Genomic DNA, 15,662 nt, shown 5'->3' on the forward strand with positions numbered 1-15,662 from the left:
AGAGTCTGGTTTTGTTTTAAGTGCTGTTTTACTGTTTTAACTGCATTAAATAAAAACGGCACCATAACTTGTAAATTTTAGATATAAAATGAGAAACATAAAACAAGGGGTTATAAATCAGCTTGAGGCCAATTAAAATACTTAGACTGTAATTCAAAAACACTGCACAGAATGTAGTAAGGTGAGTGGGTGGGTGGCTCTATTTTAATAACTGAAGCCTGCAGGAAGGTTTATGTCTCCAAAGTACTACCCAAACACATCTAGCACTGACTGGGATGTTGAAAACACAACTTTACATCATGTTAACCTGAAGATGAAACACAGTGCTACAGATAAACGTCTACTTCACATTCGGGTCCATCTGAGCTGAACGACGCTGTCTGCAAGCTCTAGGATACAGATAAATGTTTGCAGTTAATATAATAATGGGATGATACCCAACTGTTACCCCACTACTTAAGAACAAACAGGAAGTTAGCTAGTTGTTCTCAGCGAGGGTACTATGGACTTGAGCGGAAGCAGTGGCCCCCAAACACCTCCAAATGCCCATTACGGACAGAACAGGGTGTGGTGTAGTGTTGACACTTATGATTCCTTTCGGCCGCTATAGAATGTGTGCTCTTTAAATGGAAGCTGCATCACTAATGTTCCTTGGAAAACTGATGACCAGCTAGCGTTACCATTTCAAGTTGTGATCTCTGCTATAGGCCCAGGTGTGGAATCTTGAATGGCCTACTCACTCATGGTATTACTCTGAGACATTCTGGAACATTAGGAGATGGGAGCCTGTCGAAAGTGGGTCACTATAAAGAGGGGGCTTTGGAAACTCTGCCTTGTCCCAGCTCCTCTTTTCCCTTTCTGTCTGCTTCTGAGCCACCGTGAAGGAGCTCCTCCTCCACCATCCTGCCACAGTACCTTCCGTCCGAGTGTGCACAGGGCTGAACACCTCAAAGCATGAGCTAAGACAGTTCTTTTCCCGTCAAGGATATCCAACTACAAGTATTTTGTCACAATGAGAAAGCTAATTAGTGTATGCCAGGGACTTCCCAATTGTCAGATGCTATCTAGTAATTCATATCAAAAAGTTTCAAGGAATAATGTCAATACTGTACTATGCTGCAGTTGTAAATGCTGAACCATTTCAAAGCTAAATTTACTTTACGGATCCAGAACTTCAAATGATTGCTGCTTTCTCTCAAGACTGCTATGGCTAGAAAAGAATTCTGGTGTCTCATTTGTACACATGCAAGCAAGCACTTTTATAAGCCCTCTTATTAAAGGTGACAAACACGAAATAAGTAACAGAAATGGAGGATCTGTTTGCTTTTACCAATAGTATATAGTCAGTAGAGCTTAACCCATCTTTTTACTGAAGGGGATTCAGTGTCTGCCTTTGCCTCTAATCTAAGACCCTCAACATACCAAAAAGTTATGAAGCTATTTAAAGCTGCTAACGTTTTATGTGGCCCGTAACCTGTCGCCATGTTGTCACATAGGACAAGAATGACTAACTCCACAAATGCACAAGTGGCCATCTTGCATTTCTCATTGTTACAACTAAAACCTCGACAAGAAGCAACTTAATGGAGGATGGGCATATTTTATCCTCCTGGTTTGAAGATGCAATCCATTACAGAGGGGAAACGTGGAGGTGGGCACCGCTCCCGGATGGCCCAGCACAAGTGTGAGGCTCCTTGCTAACAGGTCAAACACAGAGCTGGGGCAGGATGCAGTACCAGGTGACAGGCTGGGATCTACTTCCAGAAGTAAAGTCCACTTCTTAAAGACGCTATCACGAGCCGAAGACCAAGCATCCAAACCCAGGAGCCTGAGGAGGCTGTGCCCCATCCAAACCATAACATGAGCATGTGCAGCCACGCCATGACACCTGGATCTTCCACTCGTTCATGTCTCCCTTCTGCATAGTCACTTGGAGACCAGACAACACTGGATACGTTCAGAGCTTTGTAGCTGCGGGATAATTCCTTATTTCCAGTCACCACTATAGCTATCGAGGTGACAAAGTTAAGTAAGTCTTACTTTTAGGATGATGGTGCAGAGCTCATGGTAGAAGTTTATTCCTACAATTCTAACACTTGGGAAGACGGTCACAAGTTCAAAGCCAGGCTGTTTACTGAGTTCCATGCAAACCAGCCGAGGCTAATCACTGAGATCTAATCCCTACCCACGGTCCCAAATACTAGTGTGATGTACCTCTAAATAATATTATCAAACCCTAAAAGTTAAACATATGGCATTCAAGTAGGTAGAACTAGATAAAACTCTACAACCTGTCAACAAATGGGGACATTTCCAGCGTGGGACCCACTTTATCACTTATGCATTGCTTTCAGGCTTTGTGATGCCACAGCTTCAAGGAACACAGAGACTTCATGTAGCGAACACCAGAATGACAAAATGCCTGCTCACAATGATACCGTACTGCAGCCTTCAGTAGCTCGGGAGCCCACCCCCAACCCTGCTGCAGATGCCAAGGCACTGGGGCCATCACAGAAAACCCAAGCCTGGCCCGATGTAGGTCACAGGAATCATTATCTGTGAGCGATTTGACTGTACAGAGAAAACCACGTCCTACTGAGTGAAAGCTTGAACACAAGACTAGACACCACTTTCTCACTGTTTGGCTTTTTCATGAATGTTTGTGGCTTCTTTTTCTCTAATTGTTAATTACACATATATGTGCCCATGTTCTAAATACATGAGCCCAACCTACTCAGTCTACATAATATTACTTGTATGTATGTTTTCAGGGATGACCATTTGGTACTGGATAACCAATTGGGGTGCTCTTCCCTGGGTGAGACCATTTCCCCTACCCTCAGTTTCCTTAGTTGCCCATAGTTCTTCTGCGGCCTCAAGAGGCCCCCGCCCATGTTCACATGTCTAGTGGTGGTGCTTTTGTTTAAGTCACATCTGAACGGCCATATTGAACGGCTTCATGGGTACCGTAGCATCTCTACACTTCCAGGAGAGGCAATCTTACAACAAACTCCCTGTTTCTCTGGCTCCTTTCATCATTCTGCCTCGTTGCTGGAATACAATACTCTGTTCAGTTGTTCCAAGTGTCCATCAGACAGAAGTGCAAGAAACAAAGTGGGCTGAAGAAATGGCTCAGTGGATAAAAGTATTTGCTATGTAGGCGTGGGTTCCTGAGTTCAAATCCTACCACCCACATAAAAAGCTAGCCGGGGCCATATACACTAATAACCCCATAGTATGTGGAACTAAAGATAACCGGGGATTGCTGTCTACCAGCCTAGATCTGGGTTCACTGGGAAACCCCTTAGATGTACCCATGTGTCTGAACACTTTGGCCCCATCTGGTGGCATTATTTGGAAATGTTATGGAACCTTTACGAGATGGGGTAGTGGTAATGGCGGCAGTGGTGGGATTTCATAGCCTGGCTCTACTCCTGGTCTCTCTGTGTGTGCCTCTGGACTGTGGATGCCAACATGGCAGGCCTCCTGCTCATGCCGTCATGCTTTCCCCAAACATGGGCGACAGCCTGAACTGTAAGCTAAAATAAACTCTTCCTCCCCTAAGCTGCTTTGGTCAGAGTATTTTATTCCAGCAAAGGAAGAGAAAGTAGGATACTGCCTCAAAGGGATGAGGTGGAATATGGTAGAACAGGACACAGACAGACATACAGACAGAAGGACAGACATACAGACACAGACACACAGAGAGAGAGAGAGAGACAGAGAGGGACGGAGGGGGAGATGAGAGAGGGGTGGGGAGCATCACACATTCCAAAAGGCAAACTTCCAATCTGCCTGTGCACAGTGACAGTGCTGGGCTTTTCCTCATGGCCACATGGACACAGAGACAGGCTTGCTTTCATTTGTAGGTGTTCTACCCGGCTCTCCTCAGTGACAGATCTATGTGCAAGCCAAATGAACCCCTTCCTCCCCACCTCCTCCCCCGGCTGCTTTTGGTCACTTTATTTATCACAGCAATGGAAACAAAGTAGGATGAATTCCTGTATGTGAATGTTCAGGCTGGAACATCTGCAGGCGTGTGGAAAACGCAGTTTGTTAGGAGCGAAGCAAAAGGAAAACCTTGTAAGCTTGAGAGGTAAGCACAGGGGAAGACAGGTTCCTAAGCAGAGTGTTCAGTGGGTGATGATCCTGTTCATTGTGGTGAAGACACCAGGTGGTTACCTGCTGCACCTAGGCCTGTCCATGTGGGAAGCTGTCTAGCACTCTGGGCCTTAAGAGCCTGGGAAGATCATTAACACTACCTGCCCTGTGAAACTGTACGCATGTACGGGGAACTGGACTGACACATTGAGAGCCATGGAGTTAATGTGCTTACCACCTGGGGCCAGAAAGAACAGGGTGCAACTACCAGGATGTACAATCCAGTCTGCTTTATTAGTAATGTCAGAAGAACTCAGTTAAATGTGACAGCACTCAGTGCCATTAAAGATTACTTGTCCTGCCTGGTGCAGTAACAAAGCCTGGCCCCAGATAACAAAGATACAAGTTTCTGCCTGCAACCGATGGACTCTCACATTCTGCAGACAAAGCCAGTCTTTCTGTATTTTAAATGCAACAGCAAAATGGATGTAGGAAAAGCCTATGCTCTTACAAGCTGTGCTTTCTTAGAAAGGGACAGCAGAACCAACCAAATCTATGAGATGGATTTTATCTGAGGTGGGTAAAGCTGATGTCACAATCTCCATTCAAGAGGTGAATGCCTACCAAACACAGTTAAAACAAAGCCCCAAGTGTGTGGGTGCATGCGCGTGTGGGAGCGAGGCGTGTATCTTCTCATTGTGTAGAGATGGATGCGTGTAAAACTCACATGAAGACAATCAACACGAACATGGACTTCCAGACAGGAGGATGCTTACTCTACAATAGCAAGCACTTCCGGGTACAAGTATTTACATTAAGTCCACTACTTAATTAAGGTACTGTTCTCTGTAAACAGACCTACTGCCCATTCGATTTTTACAGAAAGTCTCCAAGCCTAGGTGGAAAAACCATCACCAAACTCCGTTTTTGCTAAGAGACCCTGAAACACTAGCATCTCCAACCCTTGTTGCCCATCAGCCATATCTACTTTCTTCTGGATTGCTCCCAGATTACTTTCTCTAACAAACGCTTGAGCTGGAGTTTCCAGAGCCATTCTAAGCATGCTGCAGCGTCCTCTCAGGGCGTCCATCTCACCACCTTCATTCTGGCCCTCCCCTCTTGGGTTTGTTCTGATAAAGGCTTCATAATTATGTCTCCTGGATTTCTATTTAAGAACTGATGTGGTTTTCATGTCAATATACGCCTGCTCTTCCTCCCCACCTTCTCATCCCTACAAGATGCCAATCAAATGGCTATCGCCTAAAATGTATCACTGCCTGAAGATAATAATCAAATTTTCTAAGTATCCCAAGTTAATGTTAATTCTCCAGCCTTATAGCCCCCAACTCCCCATCCAGAACACTGGAGAAAGGGAGCCTCCCTGACAAAGGGGGACGCTAACATTTAAAGGAACAGGAACAACTAGAGCCAGTAACCAAATGTAGCCCCGAGCTCAGGACCCTAAGAAAATACTTGATAATATTGGTTGCATTTCCCAGTTCTAAAGTCATATGCAGTAACTAACTCTTCTTACTGTTGTATATGAAGAGAAAGCATAAATGCACACATAGTGTGGTGCCTTAAATTTAGCAGGAAGTATAAATACTCCTGTAAGGGTCAGCACTGTGGAGACAGCAGGATGCACGGTAGCTAAGTAAGTTCTGTCGAGCCCTAGAATGGAGGCTGCTTCTGTGTTTTTAAAGAGCCAGAATAGGGGTGACACTTGCTTAACCATCTGACTCAGGTGGAATTTAAAGTTTTGTAACAAATATACAAAATACAACCTGTTGGAGGACACACCAGAGTCAGCTAAAGACTTCCAACTAAAGCTATTTCATCCCACGTGCTCTCACCCCTAACCCCACACGGGAGATGGTGCCTCCTCCCCTACTACCAGGCCGCATGCACAGATACCCACAGAGCATTCTACTCCTTATGGGAGGTGAGACGTTTTCCTCATGTATGATGGAGTAGAAGAAACGGAGAGAAACTGGTGCCTGGGGGATAGGCAGGAAGTCAGGCTGAGATGCCAAACTCACCCATTCTACCCCACAGGTTCCGTGCTGCCAGTCACCGCCAGCCATACACGACACTGATCGCCGATTCGTACTGAAGGACACAGGGCGGCTTCTCAAGGGACAGAATGCAAAAGACAGCATAAAATACCTCTACTAACTTCATTACATGTTGAGAGAAACTACTTGAGATATGATTTTTTGTGATTTATTTATTTTATATGTATGAATACACTGTCACTGTCTTCAGACACACCAGAAGAGGGCATCAGATCCCATTACAGATGGGTGTGAGCCACCATGTGGTTGCTGGGAATTGAACTCAGGACCTCTGGAAAAGCAGTCAGTGCTCTTAACCACTGAGCTATCTTTCCAGCCCTTGAGATATGGTTAATTAAATTTAGTACTTACATTTATTTTAGCTGACCTTTTTTCCTGTTTTTATGTAGTAACTACATATTGTGAAAGTATGTTTCCCTTGAAAGTGAAATTTCTTTTGCCCAGTGCTACTGAGCACCCTGTTTTGCCTTTTGAGATTCTGAACCCAGGGCAAATATGATACCACTGAGTTATATCACCAGTTCAAATGTAAGTGAATAAAATGTGAGAGAGAGAGAGAGAGAGAGAGAGAGAGAGAGAGAGAGAGAGAGAGAGAGAGAGACAGACACAGAGAGAGAGAGAGAGAGAGAGAGAGAGAGAGAGAGAGTGTGTGTGTGTGTGTGTGTGTGTGTGTGTTGGGGGGGGTGTTATGTCTCCACCTCTGAAATGAGCCAGTTCAAACCAGATTAGATTAGATTAAAGGCAGATTTATCAGAGTTCACAACTGAGGCCAGGAAAGCTGTCATGGGGAAAGTGGGGGACCTGGGAGAGAAGAGAGAGAGAGAGAGAGAAAGGCCATGCTCACAGAGAGAGAAGAGAAGGAGAAGAAGAGAGAGACCAAAATGTCTAGGTTATATAAGGAGGAGCCTCTGGGGGAAGGGCAGCCCAGCCCCTGGGCTCAAAAGTTCAGGGTTGGGGGCAGGGAATATCAGGTAGGGACTGAGGAATCCTGGAAGAACCAGGAGGTCAGGTCTGCACTGGTATGTAAAAAATACACTGCGAGCTGGAGACGTGGCGAGGGGGTTAAGAGCACTGACTGTTCTTCCAGAGGTCCTGAGTTCAAATCCCAGCAACCTCATGGTGGCTCACAACTATCTGTAACCCATTACAGTGCCCTCCTCTGGTGTGTCTGAAGACAGAGACAGTGTATTTATATATAATAGATCTTTTTTTAAAATGCACTGCAGTCCCCTGTCAGGGTCTGAAACCAAACAATATCAATAATATATACATTAGCAATATAAACAGCGCAAACTCTGGGCTGTCCAAACTATGTAGGGAACAGAGGTAAAAGAATCAATCCAATTGTTACTATCACTTCATTATTCAGGTTTTGAACTTGGGTAGGGAGATAACAGATGTTGCATTGAGTTTCTGTGGACCAGACCTGCAATGACGACCACGACAAAGCACTACAGAATGATAATGCTCCCAAGTGCTGTATTCCCATTTGGCATCTGCTAAAGGCCAAGGGCCCACCTTGCCCCGGTGCTCCTGGTCCACTAGGCTTAGATGGTTAAAGCTACTCCCCATTGACCGCCAGAGACATTCCCAGAAGGGTTTGCTAGTTACACATTTTGGAAATGATGCCTGCAAATCTCTTGAGTGCCACCTCTCAGAGTTCTGTTTTGTAACTACTCAGTTTGATCCAGAGAGAAGAGCCTAATGCTCTCAATTCAAAAATGCAATTCTCAACACATAGTGAGTTTTAATTTGGTAGTAATCTGTATTCAAGAATAAATGGTTATAGTATACAGTTATTGGAAAATAGTGAGTTTAATAAGTTGTATTTAAAATGAACATAAGGACAGTGTGAAATTCTTTTTTAAAACACCAGTATCTACCCACTCTTTCCTCTTGCCCAAAAATTCATAAGGTAATTTGTGTCACAAAACACAGGCTTTAAGTTACGAATAAGAACATGAAGGCCATATCTGTAACATCACTGTTGGTAAAAGAAAGGGAAGTGTGAGCAGGGAGGTTCCTCTGCCTTGCCAGTTTCCACGGCGCCGCAGCAGAGCACAGCCAGTCTCCACTTAAAGCTCAGGAATCGGCCATGAGCATCTGGCAGGAAGAGATATCTAGAATAACAGACAGAAACCCCAGCATTCCAGTTGCTGGGATTTTGTTCCCATGTAAGAGGAGAGCCGTGAAGGACTTCCTTTCCAGTGTGGTTTCAGATCTCTAGTCTGTCCTGGAAGGGTCTGACTCTCGGTGACTGAAGACGCTGGAAAGCATAACTGTCTCCAGCTATTCTTGATCTGATCACTGGCTTAGGGATACAAATCGAAGCACAATGGTGCGGTGTGCGCAGATTTCACCCAGCATTTTGGCCTCTGTGCAGCATACAGAGGCAGCAGGTACTCGCAGGCTGGGGTTTCTGAGATGGTAGGACCAGAGAGTCGGGAGGAAGGAGTTTCTTAGAAAAGATATTCTTCTCTTTACTGATATCGTGTCAGTGACGTAAGAGAGCCACAAATCATAGTCTTAGTGTTTCTCCAACATGAGTGGGTATGTTTATATTCTTATGTATGTGTTTTAAAGAAGTGCTTACCAACAATTTAAAATGTTAAAGTAGCCTTTCTCAGTGGTCACACATTAGCTACCAAGTTGGGAACCTGAAAGTTCCTGATATGTATGAAACATTACACATCTCCCTCAGGAACTGGTGGTCTTAATTGAGATTCAGAAATAAAAGACACCAATTTTAAAGCCAGGTATAGTGGCTCCCATGAATACTGGGGAGCTGCGGTGGAAGCAACAGTGAAGGTCCAAGGCCAGCCTGGGTGCAGAGCAAGACCCTATCTCAAATAAGAAATACTAGACAGAAGCTGGCTTTATCTCATTTACTTCCAAGTTTGTCACAGGAGACCATGGTCTCAGGCGCGCTGGAGGAAATACTTATGTCAGTGCTAGAAACAGTAGTCAAACTAGATCTGGGTTCCCCGCCTTGCACATGGAACATGGCTTACGGATTAGGTTACTTTCTAACGTTGAATTCCAGGTTACCAAGAAGCTGGACATGGCAGTCCATGCCTTTAACCCTTTCTTCCTGAGAAAGAAGCAGGAGGATCTCTAGAGTTTGAGGCCACTCTGGTTCACATGATGAGACACTTTTTAAAAGTATACACATACAGGCACACACATGCACACATGCACACACACACACATACACACATTCCCTCACAGAGACAGACACAGACAACACACATACATTCATACACACAGACACACACACTGAGAGGACAACATGCACACACACTCTTACACAGACCACACACACCCACACATACACACACACACACACAGAGCTACTTGTCAAGGGCTAATGAGTTTCTGAAGACAGTTTTCTGACTGGCATCTAAGGTTATTTCATTTTCTCCAGCAAGCATTAAATAGCTGGCTTTTAGAACGCCACAGAACAATCAGCACCACAATACTTTTGTCTCTTTACAATGGCAGCTAATCATCTGTCACATGCTGAAGCCTGCCCTTAGGTCTAGGAGTATTTGGGGTCGGTTTTTTCTCCTTTCCTTACTACGAGTGGCTTGGAAATAGAGTTTTTTGGCATTGGAGTTATAATTAGAAGTCAGTTATTACTCTGCATAGGCAAACTGTAATTGCTATTTGGGTGAATTCCAACAAATTTAACCATCAGTACCTCAGAAAAGGCAATGTCTGACAAAGAACAGAATAACAAATGCCCGTGCTCTAACAATCTAGATCAGCGGTTTTCAACTTGTAGGTCATGACCCCTTTGGGGGTTGAAGGACCCTTTCACAGGAGCTGCTTATCAGGCTTCCTGCACAGCACTACATCATGATTCATAACAGCAGCAAAATAATTTTATAGATGAGGTCACCACAAATGAGGAACTATTAAACAGTCGCAGTGAGGAAGGTTGGGAACCACTGCTCTAAGCGATCAAACGGTGTGACACTGTGATGTAACACTGTGAGTACAGGCTAGGGAGCTTCTGCATTACGCCTCTTACAGCATCACGGTTGGCAAAGACAATAAATTATTAATATTCTCCCATAAACGCCGGTGACAATGATAAAGAACCAAGTCTCCACTGGGCAGAAATTTCCATGTATTTACATGTGCTCCTCCTACGTGTTGCCTGACATGCCCATGTCGTCTGCTCACTGAGGAAGTGTCAACCATGATGCCTAAGCACGGCAGCCGCCACTTCATTCCTCGCCTGTGTCCACTCTCGCTGAACGAGCCAGAGTCACGCCCTACGGCTCACACCCCAGTGCCTGCCTTCTGCTCACACTGGAGCTCGGCCGTCTGTTTCTTCCATCTCAACTCTCTTTCCGTTCCAGAGCAAATTCCCAGACACCTTCCTGCCCTAAAGCAGCGCTGTCTGACCTGTCTTCCTATGTCCGTCCGCTCTCGTCCTACTAACCTATTCTACACAACTAAAGTGCCTTTGCTGAAGAATGCCCAACTCTGTCCACTATAAAATCTGTTTGATCACTTACAAGTGTAAATGTAGCACCAGTAATAACCCAGTACGATCTGGTTCCTGACTCTGCAGTCTCAAGTATCCACCAACTGCTGAGGAACAAGGAAAATGGGTTCCATCCACGGAGCAGGAAGTGACGTCACGTTCAAAGTATAAAGTGCAACCATAGTACAGTACAGACGAAACCCGGAAACATGGCTGTTACAGTCCTGTCAATATGCTCATTTGTTAAGATTTATTTATGTATATGAGTACACTGTCGCTGTCCTCAGACACACCAGAAGAGGGCGTCTGATCTCATTACAGATGGCTGTGACCCACCATGTGGTTGCTGGGAATTGAACTCAGGACCTCTGGAAGAGCAGTTGGTGCTCTTAAAAACTGAGCCATCTCTCCAGCCCCTTTGTCTTCTTCAACTGTCCATAAAGATCAACGAAGCCTGTAAGAGTGCATACTCAGCTGGCTCCTTGTTCTCGCTTCCCTGCTTCTGGAGGAGGCCTGGTCTTATCTTCGTAAGGAGCGTGAGGGAGAACCCACTAACTGATGGAAGCTTAGACATCAGTCCCTCAGAGGCTGCCCCGGCACAGGCAGCATAGCCCCATTACATGCTGCTCTCGGTGCAAATTATCACTACTAGGCAGGCTCTCCCCTATGCTCACAGTCTTAGGTTACATCCACTGCAGAATAAGGAGAAGGACTTCAATTTTCAGTCGAATCTAACCCTCCTTATTAGTTGTCCCAGAGGAGCACAGCCAATCGGGCCACCCTGGAAAGGTGCCACAGTAAGGGGACAGTCCTAAACCAACATCACCTTTCCCTACTCCCGGTAGCCCAAAGGGGAGATGCCTTTCATCTCGTGACTCAGAAGCATGACTCTTAGATATTTAAGCCAACAGCCATTACTGCTTTTGTTCACAGGAAGCTTGGTTCTCTACAAGAGGCCCTGCAAGGGTTTACACTAACAACCCAGGTTGCCAGAGCCCAGCTTCACAGCTGAGAACATGCAGAACAAAGTTCCAGACAGGAGAGGCATTCATAAGAACAGTGCTGATGGGTTCAGGACCAGAGCTAGAACTCAGAAGCATCCTTCCTAGATCCCAAGTATCATAAGCAGGGCCCTAAGGCAGTCCTCCTCGTGGATGTGAGGCGGTCCTCCTCGTGGACGTGAGACGGTCCTCCTTGTGGACATGACGCGGTCCTCCTCATGGGCTGTGAGGCTGCTAGCATACTTCATCCACCCTCTCATTCTCCTTCCTTCCCTGGTTCAGCCTTGCACTGCCCTTCACACAAGGGTTTCCCCCAATAAAGTGCTTGTATGTTTAACTCTGTCTTGGCTCTTGCTTCTCAGAGGGCCAAGCTTAGCACATCTGGGGCAATACGCTTACACTTCCTGAAACCAGCAACTTTTGAACAGGCCCCCAGAAAACTGGCATTTTGTAAGTTTGTAAAATAGACAATCAGGTTTGAAGTTTTTGCTTCCCCATTCCACACTTCTTTAGCTTCAAAGGGACAGTGACAACTGAAAATCAGGCTTTTAAATAGGCGTATCAAGCTGATCACTGCCTAATATTAAAGCCTTTTCTTTAGTTATAAACTGACCCAGTTCTGACAAGAAGGCAAACACTAAGTAGTTTCTTGGACTTAGCTATTTATGCATCGTCTGTCTTGTCTGTCTGTCTGTCTGTATATAAGCTTCTGGAGGAAGCACCTCTCCCATTCACGTTCAACAAGGCTGTGGTAACTAGTAGAAAGGATTTCATGCCTGCTGACAGACAAGGCATGAAATCAGGAAATCCAATTGGGGGGGAGGGGAGGGTCACAGGGATCAAACAGGGGCCGGGCTTCCATGATTCCCTGGAGAGATGGAAACTCGACTGACACACACACACACACACACACACACACACACACACACACACACACACACACCGTTTTTATTGTATGAACTGTAGGAATTTTAAACTATAGAAAGTAAGGAAAAGACTAAATAAGAAATACTAGGGGTGATTTTAACTTGCCCAGGAGCTCTGCACACTGACAGGAAACAGCCTAAACCAATCGCCTGCCTCTGAGGAGTACCCAAAACACAGAGTCTAAAGCTAGAGTAAGTTGTAGGAAATCGTGTGGATATACGTGCATGTGTGGAGTACACACACACAGACACATTAATTATAGGTCATATTTAATAACAGACCGAGACTTCCTTATTCTAATACGTTTCGCTACACTCCAGAGTTACTCAAACATCAGCAGCAGTTTACTGATGACAGCTATAATTATACTTCCTTTTAGTAAGCAGAAAGGAAAATCTTGTTCCTTCCTACCATGTGATTGAAAGTTTCCTTACAACAAAATATCAGTCTACTTGATAGTCAAAAGTTGGCATTTACTCAATAACCTAACGACTGTAAACAAACAGAAGAAAATGTTAGAAATTAGATTATTCTGCATAACTTGATTCCTTCATGACTATTTAATTAAAAAAGCAATTTGTTTCTCCAAGTGTTAGCATGTTTATGATGATTACATTTTTACCGTGACAATGAAAATGAGCGTGTTAGTGTGGAGCCCAGACAATGACACTTTAGGTAGCCCTTCTCATAGCGCATTAATTCATCTAAATTATACCTTGTCAGTGGGGAGTTTTCTTCCACATATTGATGGTTTCAAAACCAATTAATTTCTCCCTACTGTTTAAAGGCTCCCAATAATACTGGCTTGAGCAGTGTGCCTCTGTGTCTATCTAACGGCTGCAAAGAATGAAATATTCTGTAGACCAGCATCAGGAAAAAGAAAAGCGCTCCGTGGGAATTGTACGTACAATAGGTCCTAGAGGACTCCAAGTCAGCACTGAACTCTCACACACGCTGCTTCTGAGAAGCCTGGGAAGAACATGAAGGCGCAGCTCTTCTCATTCCGAGTCGCTGGCTTGTCCTGTGAGTCAGCGAGACTGCACACAGGAACTGATGTATCTACCCACTTCGGGGCACTTTGAAACACTTCACAATGACGCCACAGTGAAAACCAATCCCCAACAATCTAATTAAGGATTTAATACAAAAACCATACAAGAGCAAATAATAACAAATAGTTGAACAGAAATAAGAGATATTCAAAATTGGCAACTAGAGGTTAAAGAAAACAGAGGCCTATAATTTCAGAAAGCCTGACAATTTGGCAGCCGGATAGAGTAACATGTAATTTTCTGGAGAAGACGGTCCCTCTATTTAGCAGAGAAAACAATGAAAATGCTGATTTACTAACAGTGAGCAGGTGTAAAGGGGTTGTTCCTTCCTGCCCAGTAGGTACCGTCTCCTCACAAGCTGTCAGAAACACTTAGATAAATGCGAGACTTCTCGATCAGTGCTTATAAACTTTCATGATACTCATTTCTGGCATTAAAATAGAGTACACACAAAATAAGGAAGCTGCCATGCAGACGGAGCCTGCCCATTCCCTCCTCCTCTGTGCTCGCAGACCCTCAGGAAGGGCATGAGGCACTGTTCTAGGCCAGAGACAGAGCGAGAACAAGAGCTCTAGACGCTGCAGCGTTGGGCTTCCCATAGAAGGCCTGAGAGGACGAGCAGTGACAGGCTATGGGTCTACTCTGCTTCCCTCCGTCCCACCATGAGAACACCCTTCAGACGTACTAGATAAGACCTGAGAGAAAGGGAGTGGGGGACCAGGACGAGAAGCTGCGGTTGGGATATATTGTATGAGAGAAGAATTTTTTAAATGTTAAGAGAATTACGTGATAAACTCTCTCCACTATGTTTTAATATAAATCTATCATGCAAGTGTGTATGTGTGTCACAGAGTGGGTGTGTACACCAGGATAAAACCTGAGTGTTAGGCCTCACTTTCTACCTTATTTCTCTGATGTTCACTGATACACACATCAGGCTAGCCGCCCATGAATGTCTGGCAATTCTCAACTGCATTGTGGGAGAGCCAGCATTACAGATGTACACAGCACTGCATTCAACTTTCCTGGCCTCTGAGGATTCGAACCCAGGTCCTTATGATTTCAGGACAAGCACTCTTTCTACTCAGCCATCTCCCTTGCCCAGAAAAATCTTTAAAAGATACGAATGACAGACAACAACTAGACATCACTGAGCACTTTTACACACTGAAGACTTTACAGGTCAACAACGGCCTGTGTCACAATCACCTTTTAAAAAATCATTTGAACTGTTAAACTCTCATAGTCCACCCAGAAAGAGGCCAAGGCTAAATTCAGCTTACGGTTGTAATTTTCCAACCCCTCTCCTGGATCTGAGCATAGTTGCCTTCGAGAGCCATCAACCTTACACAGAATGGTCCGTTCTGCTCATGGTTTTACATTTACTTCTGTCAAAGGCCCAGTAACTGTCTTTCTACTGCTACAACAGTTTCAACCATTGCAGTTTCAAAACAGGTTCTGCTCCGAGAAGGAATCTCAGAGACAGTTTGACAGACAGCTCTTGCTAAGTCTAGACCCTGTGAATCAGACAGGATGCTCTTACCTTGCGGGAGGAACATCAATATTGGAGGAGACCACTTTCCGCTTCTGCTCAAGAAGACAAACGGACCGAGTCTCTTTGTCTTGGTCAAGGATCCGACTGGTTTTTTTGGTGTCTGCTATTCTCACGTCTTCCTCCATGGCCAGCGGGAAGAGGTGATGCGACAGCTTCTTACTGGAGTCACGTCTGAAGTCCTCTGATTGATACGTGAAGGTCATCTCCCGCTTAAAACTCCCCACCTGCAAAGTACAACACAGAGTCTTAACAGAGTCTTGTGTTTCTTTCTGCAGGGCCGTGATGAAGAGAGACTACTCACTCCTCCCTGTTCACATTCTTATTAGCTGGGAGAAATGAAACACAGAAATAAATAGAAGTATTGCAAAGCTAGGTCTGGACCAGCCTGGTCTTTGTAGAATGTTCCAGGACAGCAACAGTTACATAGAAAGACCCTGTCTCAAAACAACAACAAAA

The 15,662-nt window shown here is 44.9% G+C and overlaps 1 protein-coding gene across 1 annotated transcript in view; it reads right to left on the minus strand.

The window, feature by feature from the left end:
• The window catches only part of Znf704 (zinc finger protein 704), a 174,552-nt gene that overhangs the window by 105,688 nt on the left and 53,202 nt on the right, over positions 1-15,662 (minus strand). Inside the window, 1 exon segment of the mRNA XM_032898647.1 lies at positions 15,195-15,430. Within this exon segment, the coding sequence (XP_032754538.1) occupies positions 15,195-15,430 (236 nt within the window).

This window comes from Rattus rattus, chromosome 3 (assembly GCF_011064425.1).
Source record: "Rattus rattus isolate New Zealand chromosome 3, Rrattus_CSIRO_v1, whole genome shotgun sequence".
Classification (NCBI taxonomy): Eukaryota; Metazoa; Chordata; class Mammalia; order Rodentia; family Muridae; genus Rattus; species Rattus rattus.